Here is an 18,895-nt window from a genome sequence, read left to right on the forward strand (position 1 = left end):
CGCCGGCACCCCGCCGCGGGGTGCCCCGCCCAGCCCCGCCCCGCCCGGGCCGGCCCCGCCTCCCCCCGGCACGTTGCGCGGCGGCGGCGGCGCTGCCGACACGTGAGGCTCATGTGACGGGGAGGGGGGGGGACGGGGACGCGGGGGGGGGGGGGGGCCGGCGCGCCCGCCCCGGCGGCCGCCAGACGTGCCGGCAGTCACAGGGTAGCGCACGTCGCTCCCGTCCACCCACTCGCCCGCATTTAACCCGGCCCGCCGCCGCCCGCCGCTCCTCAGCCCGCGCGGCGCGGACGCGGCATGAGCAGCCCGCCCTGAGCGCCGCCCGCCCCGCGCTCCGCTCCTCGGCGCTCCGCACCCCACCGCCATGGAGCGGATCCCCAGCGCGCAGCCCCCGCCCGTCTGCCTGGGCAAGCTGCCCGCCCTGGAGAGCGGCGATGTGCCGGGGTAAGCGGCGGCGGCGGACGGCGGCGGGCTCGGGGGGAGGAGTGGCCCCGCCGCGGCCGCCGGGGACAGGGATAATTTCGCTGCTTTCGTTTCGCCCGTGCAGGCTGGACTTCGCGCACATGTACCAAGTTTACAAGCCCAGGAGGGGGTTAAAGAGGAGCGAGGACAATAAGGTAAACCGGGGGCTGCGCGGCTGCCCGCCCGGGGGATGGAAGTCTCCCGGCGGAGGCTGCCTGCGGGCTGCCCCCCCGCGCGGGGCTGGGCCGGGGGAGCGGGCGGGCGGCGGCGGGAGTTGGGCCGTTATTGGGGGTGGGACACGGGACGGGGGGACACGGGCGACGACACAAGAAGCGGGGAGCGATGGCCGTGCAGGGCGCGCCCCCCCCCCCCCCCCTCCCCGCCGCCGCCTCCGCCGCGGAGCGCTGACCCGCTGCCGCTGGCTTTGCAGGAGACCTACAAGTTGCCTCACAGGCTGATAGAGAAGAAGAGGCGCGACAGGATTAACGAGTGCATCGCCCAGCTGAAGGACCTGCTGCCGGAGCACCTCAAGCTGACGGTAGGTGGGAGCGGCGGGGCGGCCCCGGGGGACCCGCCGCTGCCGGCGGGGCTGGACGGAGCCGGCGCCTTCGAGCAAAGGCGCCCGCCGCAGCGGTGCCTGCGCGGCCGGGTCTTTGCCTGCCGTTTCAGAGGGGATTTGGGGTGGGGGTTTTCCCCCCGCCTTGCGTCCCGCGCCCCATGGTGGCCGCACGCCCGAGGCGGGCTGTAATCGCCTCCCAAACTTTCCCGGGAGCAGCGGAGTCCTCGAGTGGCTTCGTGAGCCGCGGGGCTCCTGCGGGAGCTGCCCGCGGGGCTCGCCCCCCTCGCCCTCCCGCTGCCGGCCGAGAGGAGCCCCCGGCCGGATTCCCCTGCGCTAGGGTCACGGTGCCAGCAGGGGCAGCAGAACGGATAAATAAAATACTTTTCTTCGGGCTATGCAGCTGGTCCGAAAATACCCATAGGGTTCCACGATAGCCTCCTCTGGAGCCTGCTTTTTAACTTATTTTCATGGAATGTGGTCGTTTATAGTCCTGTACTGTTCAGGATCAAGGCACTGCCTTTAAGCCTCCTCTCCAAACTGCATCGGTCCTTCCTCTCTTATCGGAAAACGTTGGCAGCCCTGTCGGGCTCCTGCGTGCGTGGCCGACCCCGCGGCAGACGCCAACCTGTCCCTTTGCTTTCAGACTCTAGGTCACTTGGAGAAGGCTGTGGTTCTCGAGCTCACCTTGAAGCATGTGAAAGCACTAACCAATCTCATCGAGCAGCAGCAGCAGAAAATAATTGCTTTGCAGAATGGTTTACAAGCGGGTGAGTATTCAAATCGTATCGTGTGAGAACCTGTGTGTGCTTGATGGACTTTCTCTCGGAGCCTTTGAAACGCAGTTGTGACACTTTGTTCCTGAGAAGGGAGCAGGCAGGAGTTCTTGCCTTTAATCGCCGTCATTTTCTCTCGCTTTGCTTATGAGCTTTTGCAAAAAAAGTTGCATTTCTCAGTATGGTCAGCGTAGAGTGCCCTGTGGATTTGCTTTGAAGTTAAATTGGATTTTGAGTAGTTTTATTTAAAGCCCGGGTTTGCTGTGAGGTTTTCTCCAAAGCCATTCGAATCTTCCCATCATATTCGTGAGCTTTGGATCGAACCCAGTTTCGTTTGTTTGGGGTTTTTTCCTGAAAATACATATAAATATGCTTTTTATAGACCCCTTTTTTAGGTCTCTCTATAAACAAGCTAGCCTGTGTTCTGCAGGCGAAGAGGGGACCCGGTGTATCAGCTTATCAGGCTTTAGATGCACTTCCTCCTTCTGTTTTCACATGTGGCACTCACGTGAATCTGATAAAGTAAAATTTAGTTTATCTGAAGAGCCTTCCACTGCTCCGACAGCCACAGGGAGTGCAATAGAGCTTTAAGCCGAAGCAAAATCGCCCGAGGTTGGCGGAGCTGCTGGCGGGTAGATGTGCTCCAGGAGCTCTCTGCCTGGAGGTGAAGGGCGAGGTGCAATCTGCCTTCCCCGGGGTGTTTCCCAGAGAAGGCACCAGCCTGACTCACTCCCTTGCTCCGCACTTCAGCACCTGTTGAAGGTGGCATAGACAGAACTAAAAAATAAGCTTGAAGTTACTACGTAGAAGCGGACAGACGGATGCTCAAATAAAAACGTACGCTTACACAGAAATCGGGGAAATGTACGCAAAATTCAGGTTGACCATCAAGTTCCCTTCTCGAGCTGTGCTGTGACCGAAGTTTAATAGCGTCTACCTCGAAGATGGTAATGGAACTATTTAGCACGTTGTTAATTTTTAATTTCTTTCTGTTAATGTTTCCTCAGGTGACCTGTCATCAAGAAACCTTGATTCCAGCCAGGAAATGTTTCGATCTGGTTTCCAGATGTGTGCCAAGGAAATGCTGCAATACCTGGCAAAGCACGAGAACGGCAAGGACCTGAAGTCGTCCCAGCTGGTCAGCCATCTGCACCGAATGGCCTCCGAGGTGCTCCAGGGCGGAGCCGGCCGCAAGTCCGGAGACATCCCTCCTAAAATGGTGGACTTGAAAGAGAAACCCGTCTCCTTGACCAAAGCGACGGAGGGACATGGGAAAAACTGCGTGCCTGTGATCCAGAGGACATTTGCTCACTCCAGCGGGGAGCAGAGCGGCAGCGACACAGACACGGACAGTGGGTACGGGGGAGAGCTGGAGAAAAGTGACTCCAAATCCGAACAGCAGTATTTCAAAAAGGATACCGAACTCAAGTACGCCGTCCAGGAGAGAATAAGCTCTATTAAGCAAGAGACTGAGGACCCGCCGGCCAAAAGGAGCAGGCTGGAGTCGCCGGAGGACGAGGGCCCTTTTGGCAGCGACATGATGGGCTCTTCCAGCAGCTTCCTGGGCCCCCACGCTCACCAGCCTCCCTTGTGCCTGCCTTTCTATTTGATCCCACCATCCGCGACAGCCTATCTGCCCATGCTGGAGAAGTGCTGGTACCCGGCGTCCGTACCTGTCTTGTACCCCAGCCTCCCAGCCTCTGCCGCAGCACTTACGGGGTTCATGAACCCCGATAAAATCTCCCCGCCTCTGCTGATGCCCCAGAGACTCCCTTCTCCCGTACCAGCCCACTCTCCTATCGACTCCTCGGCTCTGCTTCAAGCCTTGAAGCAGATTCCCCCTTTGAACTTGGAAACCAAAGACTAAGCGCAGTGTGACTCTTTTCCTTCCCCCCCCCTTTTTTTGTTTTTTTTTTTTTTTAGTTTGAGACTGTTTCACTTCTATGTATTGGCTGGACTGAGGTGTGGGGATAAGGTTCACTGCACGTAGGAAGCTAAATCCCCCTTTCTCTGACTTGTCAGGTAGCTTGGAGAAGGATGAAGGATGCGCCCAGGTTAGCGATTCAGAACTGCTTCCAAAAGAAAAAAAAAAAAAAAAAAGGGTTTTGTGCTTTACCCCTTACCTTCTTCCCTCCGCATCTACAGAACAACAGTTGACTCGGTCAGCTGCGACTATATTGCAAAGCTGTGAAAAAATACTCCATTAGGCAGACTTGGTTTTAGGGTCTGTGAATATAAAAATACGGTACTTCTCGTAAGGGCTTTTAAGGCAACGGCCCCACCGCCAGTAGTTTGAGCCGAACTGATTCGGTGCCCCATCCGTCGCCAGTGTCTGAGCGATCGGCGCAGCCACCCCGAGCGCGGTGCGGCGGTGGTGGCAATGCCACTGAAAGCATAGGAGGAGCAGAGCAGCGGTCACTGCTTGGTCATGCACAGTCATGTAGACTTAAGACGGGTTTCTCTCCACACCTTTGCTTATATATATATATATTTTTTAAGAAATAAAAGGTAGATGCTGCTTGGAAGCTTTACATGGCATACATCTAATAAATAAATTAACACGCACCCCTTCCTGTAACTTGAGCTGCTAGTTTGGGCCGGGTAGGGGAGAAAATATCCCAAGGATCACTTTGCTTGTTGCACCTGACTCCAGGCCTCTCTCTTGCTGCTGCTGTACAGTTTCGCCAGGTCTAGTCTGTTGGAAATCGAAATGGTTTTACGAGTCCCGCCAGCGGGGGCCCAGCCGGTGAGCAGCCGCTTCCCGACCGGGGCGAGTTGAGAGCTTCATGCAAGAGGGAGCAATTCGGCCGAAGTCGACAGCACGATGCCCGCTGAATGTGCCCCTGTGAGTGCCTTTGAAAAATTAAAAGGCTGGGATTTTCAAAGGAGTCTAATCCCGGTGGGGTTTGAGCATCTGAATTCCTTAGTCTCCTTGGCAAACCCTGGCCCACATTACTGTATTAAAGAACGAGGGTTAGGGTGTTGACACGTCCCATTAAAACTGCGAGGGTCTTTCTCCACAGGAACATCATGTCCAATTTGACTTTTTTTTTTTTTTTAATTTAAAAAAAACCCCAAAACTTCACTGCAAAATGCAGTGCTGGGTTTTTTTCTTACTGGTTTTGAGAACTCGTGTCCAGAAACCCTATTGTATGGATTTTCCTTTGGCCCTCCCATTGCACCAGCTGTTGAGATGCACTATGCTTGATTGCAGATTGTGTTCTAACGTTTATTTTGTTGTTGGTTTTTGTTTTTTTTTTGTATACAGTTGTTGCCTTTATTTGTAAAATCCTGTTATATATATTATATAAATATATTAAAAGGTAAAACGTTTCAGATGTCTATTATTTGTATAACTACTTGAGCATAAAGAAGTGAGAAATATGAATGTATTCTTGTTTCTGGGTTGTCTTTTTTTTTTTGAAGAGAAGAATTTTTTTGTTTTTCTCTAGGGAGAGGTACAGTGTTTATATTTTGGAGCCTTCTTCGAGGTGGGATATTGTACATATTTTTATCTTGAGTAAATGTTAAGTAGTTGTTTAAAAATACTTAATAAAATAATTCTTTTCCTGTGGAAGATAAGGGTTTGCCTCCTGTGCTCTTAAATATTTGAGCAGGGTCATTTTGTATGGTGCGATGCCGCAGCCGATGGCGAGCAGAGCAGCGTGCAGGGCGGAGCGGGGCTCTCCTCGCTCCCCCGGCAGCTTCTGTGCCACCAGTGCCCGAAGGCAGCTCAGGGTCCCATTACCCATGTCCCCGGGTTACTTATTTAACTCCCTTGGCACCTTCGGGGATTTTGCTCCTTCCCAGTCCAAGTAAGGTGCCAGGAGAGCCCGGCTGGCTTTTCTGCTTGCTTCTTATTTCGCTTCGTGCTCTCTGGGCCTGGCTTTTTGGCTCATCTGCCCCAAGCGCAGCAGGGAGGAGGAGGAGGCAGCCCCTCGCCGCGGAAGATGCATCTTCTCCGCAGGCTTTGCCCACTATCTGGAGGCAAAATGGGCTTTTTACAAACGAGGGGCTTCGCTTTGCCAGCGTCCCTCAGCCCTGCATCACAGCCTCGCAAAGGCACTGCCTCCCCTCGAGGGCCGAGGGGCGTGTGAGGCCTGGGGTGGCTCCTCGCACAACGTCTGTCCCGGCTGGCCGGGGGCCAGGGACGCCCTTCTCAGCCCACGCCGCCTCTGCCGGGGAAAGCCCCGGCTGCCTCCATGGTGGGCCCGTTCGGCTGGGAGGGACGGCCACCGTGCTGCCGCTGAGCGCCCGGGCAGGGCCGGATCCTGCCTCTGCCAGGAACGAACCCGTGCCACCCCCCCCCCCGCGTGCCCCATCACGCTGCCGCGCTTCTCCCATGTGCTCCTGTGACTGTTTTGCAGGTTTGGGACTTTCAGCCGGCACCGCAGGCGGTGGCGAGCAGCCTGGTGCCTCTGCACTCATGCTGCTGCAGAACAGGCTCGAGGAATATGGCACGCATCTGAACACGGGCTCCTTCCCCGCCTCTCCAGCAACGACGCACCGTTTCTGGCCTCCGTGCAGAACGGAGGGGAACCCAAACCTCTTCCCAAAGGCGAAAGATGGACGAAGTGCGGCTCTGGCCTGGGAGGGACGGGTGGGAGGACTCGGGTTCCTGGCGGCACTGCCTACGTGTGGATGGGGCACGGGCACTTCTGTGGGATATTTCAGCTTTTCACAATGCAGATGAATCACAAAACGTGGTGAGAGGTTAAATGCCCGACTGGGACAGCGCTGCCCGGTCCTGGGCTGCAGCATCTCTGGGACCCCGCTGGAGGAGAGGCAGGTGCCCGGGGGCTGCTGTTAGACTATGGTTAGCGTTGGCTTAAAGTACCGTCAGCTTAAGTAATGCTAGAGAAAAATACAGGGCTGCTCGTATTAATTTATTTGGAGCCTCCATACCTCCTCACATTTATGTTGTGTTTGTTTTAATTAGGGCTAAATATTGATCTCACTGAAGACGACTGTAAGTAACCCCATTTTGGGGACAGCATTCGGTGCTCAGCGCAGCAGTGTTTACAGCCTCGTTAGCGGCTGGATTTCTGGCTCGTTTCCACGGCTCTCGCTCCCCTTCGGTCTCCATCTTCTGACCCACCTTGTCGTATGGTGGGAGGACTCACAGAAGCTCCAGATCCTCAGTCACGGAGGAAAGAAATTGTAAAAAAAAAAAAGTGGAAGAGAGAAGGTTTATACAGGAGGTGAAGGCTAATTACAGCTGGGGATTTTCTCTGCCGCCCTGGCCGGGCGCCAGCGGGACAGGTGAGTTCCCTGGGGCAGAGCAGGGTCCGGTGGCCCTCGGCCATCCCCGGCCGGCACCGCGGGGCAGGGGCTGCGCCCACCGGCAGCACTGAGTGGGGGATGCCCTGCCTGCGGACCCCCGCACCGGGGCTGCCCGCGCCTCGAGCAGCCCCCTGCCCTGCCTCTGCCTGCTGCGGGAATGCCCCGCCGCCATCCCACCGCGGCGTCGCCCGCCTGGCAGAGCCGTCACGCTCCGTCCCGGTGCAAAGAGGAGAGGGGGCAACGCGGACGGGGGCCGAGGGAGGAAGGCGATGGAGGGGCCGACCCCCGGCATGGCGCCAGGTCGTGGCAGCCCGTGCCGCGCCGCACCGCGCCGGCGGGGCGTGCTGAGTTCCCCGGACTTGTTTTCATGGTCTCACCCAGCTCTGACCTGCCTCAAATGTTGACACAATGTCACGTTTCCGACTGCAGTCTTTCATGTGCAGCCGGAGGCTAAATACGGCTGCTGGTTCCTGGAAAAAGACGTGCCTGGCACCCTTTCAGCAGAAACCCGATCTCCATGCAGGCTTGGCACAACAGCTGAATAACATGGCAATAACTCTTTCAGCAGCATTTCAACCCATAAATAGGGCTTCCCGAGCGACTCCTTGAAGTAAGGCAAGGATACAATGATTTTTAGAAAAAGCAAAAAATAAAGCCAGCGTGCGTGAAAAGTAAGCGCAAGGAGGCAGCCCGGTTCGGAGCAGATCAAAGGAGATCGTGGAGATGCTGAGCGTGGTTTGGTTAATACGAGCGCGGGATTGCCTCAAAAGGAAAGAAATGCTCTTGGCTTTTTTAATGTCTCAGTCCTGTTTTATACCGGCCCTGTGGAGGTAGGGTAAGAGCCTTCCTGAAAGCGAGGGCCCTTCCCAACCCCGGTGAGGACACAGAGACACATCATTTTAGCTTTTCACCACCTGTTTGGAAAGCTCCTATAACCGATTGCTATGGGACTGGATGGTTTTTACAGGCATGTACCCCGGGAGCTGCTTATTTGCATTATGCATGGACCAGGGCCTAAAATAATCTGCAGTGACGCACATTTTTTGCTGTGATTTTTTTTTTTTTCCCATTTTTTTTTTTTTCTTTTCCAGGACTCCATTTTTCTGAACGTGCCGTGACTTTTGAGGACCACGCATGGTTAACCAGCCCCAGGGCTCCCGAGTCCCTGAATCAGCACGTCCGCCTGCAGACACCGAGCCGAGGGGGAGCGCTCCCCCCGGCCGTGACACGGCCATGGCGGGGAGAAGTGCCCTTCTGCTCTGCCCTGGCTTTCATCTGCAAAGCGTGTAGCTGCAAGTGCCGCGTGTTTACAAATGCAGGCATTGCAAGATCCCTTGAACTGTGTCCTAGTACAAAAGAGGCTTTGAAACAAGAAACACGTTGTCATGGCATGTTCCAGGCCAGCAGCACCAGACTGAACCAGATAATTGCTGTTTCTGCTTTAGCTGCTTCATCGTGGAAAAAGCAGCAGGTATTGAGCAAGTCTTTTTTCCCTTTAGACATTTGGTGTGATGCTCGGGATGGAAGGAGAGGGTCGGGAATGCCCGGGCAGACGGGGGCAGAGGCGGGATGAGCCCAGCCGGTGCTGCATACCGCTCCCGAGCTCCGCAGGGCTGGAGGCGAAATTACTCTGCTGGGTTCAGGTCGCGTAACTGTAGCCAGCGGAGCCGGTGATACTGCCCCTCGCTATGCGACATGGGGTATTCATGTTTTGTAACCCTGACTCGCGGTGTGCTGCCGGAGCCAGGAGACGCGGTTCTCACAGTCCCCGTCCCCCCCCCCCCCCCCGCAAAGCTCCAGACCTTTCCCACCGCCCTTCTCCAGGCACTTCGTGGCACTCGAGAAATATCCAAATACCTCTCAGTGGCAGCTGGCCAGGTAAAAACTGCTAATTGGCCCCTACGTTGAATATGTCCGTTACCGCCCCTGGGCTCGATGGCCGGGCAAGCAGGACCTTTGCACCGTTAGAAACAGCGGGCGCGATGGAGGGGGTGCCTGCGCTCTTCTGCCCAGGCTCCCAGGGCACCGCACTCCCATGCTGGGGTTTTAAGAAACAGAGGGTAATACTTCTACCTGGCATTTTGAAATAATTTATTTCTTATACCTTTCTCTTTCTCCCGGGTGTGTTTTTGCTCTGGCCACGTCACTCCGTGGAGTCAGCTATTGCCATTACGCCCAGTGCCTTTGGAAACGGCAAAACAGTAAAGCTCTGGCTGGGAAGGGCTTTTCACTGCATGTGCCTTGTTAAAAACTGCAAAACTGGGGAAGGCTGGGTAACGCCACACAGCTGAGGGAAAACAGAGGAGTTTGGGACTAGTTTGCAAGAAGCAATGCTGAGGAATGCCTGAAAATAACAAGGTAGATTCCCCAGTCTCCTCTCGTGCATGCTGCTGCCTTCAGGCAAATGGGACCTGGATAGGGTCTGTCCCATGCTGGTTGCTCCCGGCCTCCCCGTACCCGACTCGTTACGTCCACACGGAGCCGCAATCCTGCCTGGGTCTCAGGCTGCCAACAGTCCTGTGGCATGGCCGGGTTAAGGCAGAACTGGTTAAGGCAGGTAGGTGTCTGCCGCGGGACGCCGGGTCTTCGGCTGGCTCAGCACTGCCCCGCACCCGTGTGCGCCCGTCCACCTTTGCGCCGGGCTGCGGCCGGGGAAGCCCACTCTGTGGGGGCGAAAATGCCGACTGGGGAAGAGCCGGGTCAGCCGTCTGCAGCCTCGGGCTTGTCCCCAGAGGTCCATTTTATCTACTCTCCCGACCTCTGCTTTTTATTCCATTACCCAGGACAGGATGCCACTTTATTGTTTTCTGAACAACAACTCAGGCCAAAAAATGGTGGCAGCGGTCTGTCATCGCCAGAGCTGCCACACAAGGAGTAATTAGTTTTCTCTCTGCAATACAGCTTTATCTTTCCTTCGGCCCGTGGTGCTGCTGGAAGTATTGCAATGTTCCCCTCTCCCGTGCGGGGCTCTCCCGGTAGCCTCGCTGCGTGCCTCCTTTCAGAGGCAGCTAGAAAAAAGGCAAAGATATATTCTGCTTTGAAAGTACTGATGAATATGCAAACAGTTAGGCCTGAAATATTACTTATCCTTGTCACGGGGTATGCACGGAGTTCGTATTTGCACTTTAGCCTGAGGATGTATACAACATGAATGTGGAGCTGAGCAGCTTATGGAAGATTTAACTCTTATTTCTATTCTTGACGCCGAATCATTAATAAGGTTCAGGGCCTTTCCCAGCACTCTCCTCCTGCTGCAGCAGGGGTTTGGAAACCTGCCGGCAGAGTTTTACCTCAGCTATCGATTGGTGCGCAGCGGGGGTAATATTTCATCCCGAATGGAAGCAGTCACTGATGATTATCGCATGCTATTAGCACGTGTCATCACGAAATCGGTGTGATTTGAGATGAAATGCGACCTATGGGCGCAGGCAACCACATTCTGAAGTATTCTAGCTGCATTACACCGCACGGGTAACGCCGGGGCTTGACGAGCTATTACTGTTGCTGGTACCATGCTGATTAAAAACCCCAGCTCACTCCTGCTCCTATTGAAATCAGTGGGAGGTCTGTCATTGCCTTCAGTGAGTGCTGGACCAGATCCAGATTTCACTTCATAGTATGCATTATTCCATAGGATTAAAGCGGTGCAGGGAGCGGGATTCCTCTCCCTCGCTGACCTCTACCGCTTAGAAGTTTGTCTTGGAGGTGGTTGGGACGTGAGGTACCCGACCTGGTTTTGGTGACTACCCAGGGAGGAGACGAGCGGTGTTTCCTCTGCGGCGGCTGCAACAGCTGTACGAGCAGCACCGCAGCAGTGCCAAAATATCACGCTCCCGAAGGTCAGCCGAGGCTGGGGTGCTGCTCTGGGGGTGCAGGTTAAACATGAGGTGCTGGGCAGCCCCAGAGCATACCTGGGCAACACCCCTTGAACGACCATACCTGGGTGGTATGGGGACAAGGCAGGCGGGAAGGCTCCGCTTGCCGTCGGTGAGACACGGATTCCCGTAAGCGTTGCCTGTACAGTCAAAGCGTTCGACCCCACCAGCACGCCAGAGCCCCAGTTCGCAAATAAAAAAGCCCGAGCACGCCCTGGGAGCCTCGGAGGAGGCCCTGGCTCTGCGCACTCCACTCAGGAGTCAGTTGGGGAGGGGTTTTCGCTGGTTCTTGATTTCAAACAAGCGTTTGACCTCAAAGCCGTACCGGCTGTGCTGGGGCTGAATTCCCCTTGTGGTGTGGGAGGGCTCCTGAGGGCACCATGGTGGCTGCAGGCGTGGATCCCGCCGGGGCCATGCCCGTCCCCACCGTGCGCCCGGCCCCGACGGACGAGCCTTTGGGTGGAGGATGACTCAGGGCCCCGTGCAGAAAGGGCCGCGGAGGGAGGGGGTGGCGGTGACTCCCCCCCCCCCAGTGCTGCTGGGGAACTGAAGCAATCTGTTTATCATGGAAAAACTGCTCTTTGCAGCGATTCAAATGGAAACTTCCCAGAATGACTGTTGCAGGCTTTCCCCTTGAATCACCTCGCCTCCGAAGAGCCGCTTTCTAAGATGATGCCCTCGGGAAAGCTGTCATTGGCCTCGGCTGTGCCGCGGTGGCTCCCTCCCTGCAGCACAGCTGGTCTCAGTCTCTTCTCAGGCCCCTTTCTACCAGAGCATCTCTGCTCGCTTTGGCTGGATGGAAGTGTCTGATGAGCAAAAGCAGGTCCAGGAGTGCAGGAGCCCCTGAAGGCCACAGGCTGGGGCTCAGCTCGGGGTCTGAGCCCGGCTTTTGGTCTGCAGACCACAGCAGGGGCTTGCCCCAGGAGGGACAGGTAAGTGACCGCCAGCACGGAGCTGTCCCACGAGCCACACCGCTTGGTTTTGGAGGACGAAAGGCCAGAGGGTGGTGGTCAGCCCTGCCACCCTGTGCCAGGCACCAGGCACTCGCCCCAACTCGGGGAACACCCCAGGATGGAGGCTCTGACGGCAGCATCCACTGCCATCTTGCGAAGGCCATTTGCCTCTTTTCCCTGCCTGCTGGCTGCCCATCACCCTTTCCATGGTTTAAATGAGTGTCCAAAGGTCATGGAGAATTTAGCCTCTGCCCAGCGGCTCGCATAGCCGAATGAATAAGGAGTGAGTGTGTGATGCCTGACTCAATCCGCTCCCACGTGCAAACCCACCGGGCACTTTGCATCCCGTGCTGACACAGCCGCTGCAAAATCTGCGCCGGCGGAGAGCGTGGAGCACGCGTGTCGCCTGCCGTGCCGTGCCTGCAGCCCGCGTGCCTTGCACAAGGCCCCTCGCCCAGCATACGGCCCCCGAGGGATGCTCCCCGGGCAGCCGGCGTGGCCCGTCCCCAGCAGCGGGCAGGGCAGCGGGCAGGGCAGCGGGCAGGGCAGCGGGCACGCCGCCTCCGCCACGAGGCGTTTCCGGGCCAGCGCAACCACAACTTCGTGTAAAGCTCTGAGTTGTCAGCCTCGCAGATTGGGAAAAGATACGAAGGAGCCAGGTGTCGCAAGGGGTGGGCGGCCACAGAGCCGGGCAGGGGGCGGGGAGGGAGGGCAGGTTACGGCACCCCAGTGATCCCCGCTGCTGCCCTCAGAGCAAAGCTGCCGGGGATTTTTTCTGCATTTATTCCTGTCGTCCCCGCGGTGCTCGTCCCCATAGTAACAGAGCAGCCTGGCACTGCAGCACTTGGTGACATCCCTGGTCCCCGGGCGGGAACTGAGGACCCCGAGGCTGTACCCCGGGGCGTGCCGTACCCCAACACCTTGGTGGGGCACATGAGCCTGGGGATGGCTTTCCTGCGCTTCAGAACATGTCAAGTTTTCACTGTCTCTCTCTGCAGCCCTGGAAAAGCAAACATAAGCTGCCGGCCGAGGGGATGGCACAGCCGGGCAGGCATGGGGCTGCCCAGGACCTGGTAGGAGCTTGCCAGGGGCGAGGGATGGCTGGTGGCGGAGGCTTGTTCCCAGGGCTGGTGGCAGATGCTCGTCCCTGGTGCCCGCAGCAAGTGGTTGCACGCTGGGGCTCGCGGGGCACGCTGGTGCGAACGCCATGCCGGCGGTCAGCCGGGCACCTGCTCTGGCAAAGCCAGGCGCTGCCACGCATGTGACGAGCACGAGCCCCGGCTGCTGCATGCTGGTGAGGCTTTAACAGCAGAAGGGTTTTCCAGCTGCAGCCAGGCTCTGGCAAACACCTGGGCACTTGAGGTCAGGAGGTATTTGCAACACGAGCTTTCTGAACCCAGGAGTGAGGCAAAGGTGTTTTTTAAAGAGACCGGCAAGATCGAGATCTCCCTGCACATCCTGGAGCCGCTCGGAAGATGAGTCAAAGGATTCCTGAAACGATTACAGCTGCGAGGTGCAGCAGCACCGACACATTCACCGTCAGCAGCACTGCCAGGCGCCCTCGGACAACTGCTCGTGCTTTCCGTTTAATAAGACATATTAGGCAATTTCCCATTAAAAATGTTTATGGGAATATATAAATATTCACTTATACAGAACTTGCCTGGCCCTTTGTGCACAGAGTGGTGGTGAGAGTGACTTGAATTGTTATAAATCTATCAAGAAAGCTTGAGATGGAGCCCGCCGCATGGCGAGGAGATGGATGTCCTGGAGCCCCGGTGGGGGCTAAGGTCCTCCAGGCGCCGGGGCGGGAGACCTCGTTCAGCAGGATTTAGCACCCCGCCGAGCAGGACGGGGCCACCACGGGACCTGCGCCACGTCCCTCAGCGCCCAGCCACAGGCAGCGTGGGCCGGGTTTTCCCTTGTGTGATTTCCCGATGGCCGCAGGAAGAGCATGCACAAACCCGATCTGGATTAAATCAAAGGAATTTTTTTTTTTCATTTGCTGTCTTATGCGCTGACCACCAAACCACATCCTTCGAGCCTGAGCCCAGCACAGCGAAACAAAAAGTAGGCCAGGGCTTTTTGCCTTTTTTTTTTTTTTTTTTTCTTTCTTTCTTTTCCCTTAGTGCATCAGTTGGATGCAAAGCTGGCACAAACCTCTTCTCCAGCCCCTCCGCTCCCACGGAGCCCAGCGCATCCCCACGGGACTGCCCTCTCCCAGGGCAGCCCAGCGTTTCCCCCACCCTGATTACCCCAAGCGAACCACTTGCAGCTCCACGTGAAACCTGGGAACTACCCAGGTTATGTCCACTAAGCACAGCATCAGTGGGGAGCAAATATAGAGGAATAGTAAGTAATGACGTCCTGGCAGATCATGTTGTCAGGACCTAATAAGACGCAACGCGGGTTTGTACTTAGCTCTCACCCGACTGCATTAAGCAGGCGAATGTTTTACAGTCTGACCATGAGATCGGAGCAAACTGGAGGGGACCTGTCGGCAAAGAGCCCCCAGTTGCTGGCAGGAGCGGCGGCCGCAGTGCGACACCAGTCCCCGGGCAGCATCTCGAGAGCAGGGCTTGCATCAGTCGCGATCTGCCTGCATAGGGAAGTTCTCACGTTTAAAGAACAGAGAGCAGCTTTATTGTTTTATTTTGCAAACCAAAACCAGCCGGGAGTTTCTGAAGTGTCTGCCATCCCCGCAGAGAGCTGTTTAGTCATGCCTGGTGTGTATGCATGTGAGACAGAGTGTAGGGGAGGGAGTCTCTAGGACTTTGCAAAGATTAAAGATTTATGCTGACCCTTGAATCTGATCCAAGGCTACTAATCTGTCCTGATCCTATCGTCTGCTCAGGGTGGATCTATTTCACTTTCCTTTATGGTACTCCTGACTCACTCCACTCCCACTCCGGGCCAGACCAGTGGGAATGGGAAGCACTACCACATATTTGTTTGGGTTTGCATTTAAAGCTCTGGACCTGTAGTGGGTGCAGCTCATAAAGGAAACCAGTGTGGATAAGATATGGGTGAGCTGAATGCTTGGAAACCACTCCCAAACACAAGCTAAAGTGGTTTGAAATCAAGGTGGAGTGATGTACGGAAGGCACAATACTTGGCAGCTACGCCCAACGTGTGAGAAACGCGTTTAAATCCAAGGTGGTAAGGTAGGCAGGTCATCCAACCTGCTTCCGAGGCAGACAGCTCGTTGCCTTGCGGGGTCTGTAATGCCAGGTGTAACCTCTCCAGCAGAGAACTGGGTATCGACCCCCTCCATCTGCCCGCCCACCCTTTCCGACTCTGCACTTTGCACCCCTGTGAGACTTTTGTGGGCCTGTGGGAAGCTGTGCCGGGGGTACTGCTCATGCCCCGGCACCGCTCTGCCTGGGAAATGGCTTGCTTGCGCTCCATCACCCCATACTGAAACCCTCCTGATGGCTGCTGAGGATTTTGTACGAAAAACGAAGTGTAGAAGATTTTGTTGAGGGCAGAATAAATCTCCTCTGCCCTTGCAAAAAAAGGTGTGGCAGAAAGAGCAGAGTAGGAGCTTCCCACCCCCCCCCCCCCGCCCCGGCTCTCCTCTGCCTCAGCCACACGTGTCAGACTTGGTCTGGAGGAAGGCTGGGGATGCCAGAGCAGCTCGGCCTGCGGGCCAGCCGGGCTGGGGATGGATAACACCCACCTGGGCACCGCCGGTGGTACCGGAGCCACGGGCAGACATGCAAACAATATCAGTCACAGGGACCTGGCCCGTGGCTGAACTGACCAGGAGATGAAGAGTGCGGCGTATCCTATTTCAGATCCCCTGGGACATCCTGTTCTCCTGATAACTGATGATATGTAAATATAGCAAATGCAAAGCGAGGCACTTTCCTACCATGCCTTGCTCAGGCTGCATATAGAAAGGGGCTGAAACCTAGCAGCGCAGTTGGAAACACCCGTCTGCAACTGTGAAATAGGCATCATGCTTTATTTTTAGTTTAAAATGAAGTTCCTGTTTGTAAGGCCAGAAGGGTTACAAGGAAAAAAAATGATGAAGCGGGATCGTTTACTGCTACTTTTCTTTTCACGTGTCCTTCCTTCCTTCTTCCCTCCTGAGAAATAGGATGTAGCACATCGCTATTCCAGGCTGCAATATTCACTCAAGGGAACGCTGGTTTCTGCTCCCTCCAAAGAGGCCCATTACGCCTTGTGTAACAAAAGACACCAGTCTCCCAACCACGCCAATTACCCTTGATTTCTAGTTGCTACATGAAGGCGCTTATCTCATGTAAATGAAACGCCGTCTTCACACTGACTCGCACTTCCTTTCTCTTTCATCAGAGTTTTGGGCTGCCCCTGCCAGGCGGGGGTGAAGGGCAGGTCAGGCAGCGGGACTGGGGATCCCTCCCCGTCTGATCAGCCGAATCCCCCTCCTCCCCGGGGCAGCTGATCAGACCCAGCAGCGGCGGGGTGGACCGAAAGATTTGGTCAGGTCAGCCAAACGAGCCTTTTTAACTATCAAAGCCGAGCACTAATTAGTCTGGTGTCTAATTCCTTGACCCAGCACCCCGGCCGTGTATTTCTCCTTCAGGCGGGGGTCACCCAGACGCCGTGGAAGGAGAGCTGCAGGGATGCGTCCTGGCAGGCGCCCAGGCGTTTTTCTCCTTCCCGTGCCCCAGAAGGGAAAGGTAATTGCGAGCTGACAGGAGGGAAACCGCGAGCTGCTGATGGGAATTCCCAGCTGAGGGGTTTCAAGAGCGGTAGGAGCTTTGGCGTATGGATTAGGTTGCTTATATATACTATAGTGTGAAGGAAACAGGCAGTTTTGCTAATTCCCTTGCACTTTAGTTTAATAAAGCAGGATTTGTCTGGTGGGAAAGTGTAACGGCGGGATTTAAGCTGTGCGAGTCTCATGACTGGTGCTCGCCTAGCGGGGCGGGAAGAAGGGATGCATCGCTGGCATTCTGTCTCTTCTGTGCTCCTGTGGTTTTAAATGTGATTTCTGAGTGCCCACAGCTTCGGATGAGCTTTATTTGGGATTAAGTTTATTAAAAAAAAAAATCCGTATGCAGACACCCGCACTAAATTCTGCAGCCCAGTTTTTTTCAGAAACCGGAGCGCCCTATGTCTGGGGAGAAGCAAGACCACTTGGTTTGTTAAGTGCCCTATGTCAAGACTCACATAAACTGAAAAAGGATAAAAAGGGGGATGGACAGTACACAGAAGGAGAAGGGGCAAATTAATATCTGTTACAGCCTCAGTAGGGAAATGAGATCCTTCTGCCTCTGGTTTTAATGAGAAAGGTCCCAGTGGAAATTTTAAATCTGGATCTGCATCAAATCCTCAAAGTTCAGGGAGTTTAGAACGAGGAGTTCGGTCCAGTCCATTGTGCATCAGAGCTATCTGCAAAATTCACATCCTAACATTTTTTTCCAGCAATGAATTCTGCCAAAGATGCGTGCTTGGATGTGAGGTATTTTTCTTCTTTTTCATCCCTTTTGCTAATTTAATTCCCAGATCCAAATCAAATTTTTCCATCTCAGACTGCCACAAGCTGGGATGCATTGTTTGCAGTTATGAAGCTGTTCCGGCTTTGTTATGCCCTGTATTGCACGCTGAGATGTCGGAGGTGTTTACCTGCCTGCAATAGCAACGACCGAGTGAAGGGGAGGCCTGAAGGTTAGGCACTGGGTTGGTTTATTGCCAAATGGAGTCAAAGCTTTCTGATGTGATAGCGAGCAAATGATTACATTGCTCCTGCACTTCGTTTCCTCATTATTAAAAGAGGATAAAACCCAACAAATTACTGGGATATGCCCAAATATGCCATTGACGAGGGACCTGAGCAACCGGGCAGATTTTCTGAGGAGCCTTGAAGCAGCGAGGCACAGAAGCCACATGCTGGGCTCTCCCTTATTTTTATTCTTTCTTGTTTTCTTGGTTGTAGAATAAGAGCTAATCAGAGTGATGCTCTCCAGCAGGCTTTTGTGTATGGCATTACAGTAAAATCCTAAATTCCCTTTCCTGCTCATGCATATAAAGCAGGAAGAACGAGGATGGCTGCAGACTATTTCTATTTTCAGATGATTTAGCCAAGGAGAAAATAACTGGATGGCTGGAAGAGGGAGCATTTGATAGGAAATAACCTTGGAGCACAGCTGTCTGACATGACAGCATGCGAGGTGCCCAGCTTCCCGAGATGACCGTGCTCCGTGAAATGCCAACAGGGAACGTAACTTCCAGAGGAGATGACAAAGGACAATAAAGACAACCAGAGCATGCAGAATCCAATGCAAGAGAGACTGCAGAGCGGGCTGGGCGCTCCCTTCTGCTCCTCTGCTCCTGATCAAGAAGCGGTTTCAGCATCGACATACGTGAAGTTCCTCCTGTTCAGTTTAGGACTCCTACTAGGTGCTGAGGCAATGAGTCGAGTATTTGGCTGGTGTAAATCAGTGCAGCTCAACTGACTTGGTTCATGTGAGGATGTTTGTACCTGTAGGTGTGTTGCTTCTTCCCCCACCAAAGGCAAAGACATTGCCTGGGACTTGCCCCTCGCACCTGGAGCAAGTCGGACACTCCCCGACTGCAAGGCAAGAGCGCGGGGAGCTTCTCCACGCTGATGCTGTAGGACCGCAGCAGAGAGTGACACCTGAGCAAGGACTCACGCCTCCTTGTGCAGCGCTTCATAGTATCTGGTCTGCAGCCTGCAAGTGAAACTACAGCTCCCAACACCTGGCATCTGCGCCTGACTCTGGCTGCCTGCTACCTTTGGGCACATCGCTTCTCCCGTCTCTGCCTCAGCTTCCCCGACTGTACGACACTTTATGAAGCACTTTGAATTTCACTGATTAAAAAGCATTAAATGAGACCGCCTCGTCCTTCTGGCTTGATGTACATCATACAGCCACTGTGGCTGGGAAGAAACATCCCTCTTTTTCCCCCGTTTCAAAGTGTTCCAGTTCCCAGGATAATCTCCCCCCTTGTCCGTGACAACACTGGGGAAAAAAACCC

The 18,895-nt window shown here is 55.1% G+C and overlaps 1 protein-coding gene and 1 long non-coding RNA gene across 4 annotated transcripts; both read left to right on the top strand.

Annotated features, from left to right (window-relative positions):
* The first annotated feature begins 218 nt into the window (after nt 1-218).
* BHLHE40 (basic helix-loop-helix family member e40) lies at nt 219-5,376 on the top strand. Its single transcript, XM_076346703.1, has 5 exons — nt 219-444; nt 548-617; nt 893-1,000; nt 1,665-1,788; nt 2,802-5,376. The coding sequence occupies exons 1-5, from the start codon at nt 365-367 to the stop codon at nt 3,659-3,661; spliced, it is 1,242 nt and encodes a 413-aa protein (XP_076202818.1). The 5' UTR covers nt 219-364; the 3' UTR covers nt 3,662-5,376.
* Nucleotides 5,377-6,204: 828 nt separating this feature from the next.
* On the top strand, nt 6,205-18,752 carry LOC143164274 (uncharacterized). 3 transcript variants are annotated; one of them, XR_012996045.1, is made up of 4 exons: nt 6,205-6,368; nt 6,734-7,056; nt 8,169-8,548; nt 17,968-18,752. It is a non-coding gene; the product is annotated as an uncharacterized LOC143164274 (long non-coding RNA). The 3 variants fall into 3 exon arrangements; XR_012996046.1 differs by lacking the exon at nt 17,968-18,752 and adding an exon at nt 17,832-17,937; XR_012996044.1 differs by lacking the exon at nt 17,968-18,752 and having other exon boundaries at nt 8,169-10,294.
* The last annotated feature ends 143 nt before the right edge of the window (nt 18,753-18,895 follow it).

Source organism: Aptenodytes patagonicus, chromosome 8 (assembly GCF_965638725.1).
Source record: "Aptenodytes patagonicus chromosome 8, bAptPat1.pri.cur, whole genome shotgun sequence".
Classification (NCBI taxonomy): domain Eukaryota; kingdom Metazoa; phylum Chordata; class Aves; order Sphenisciformes; family Spheniscidae; genus Aptenodytes; species Aptenodytes patagonicus.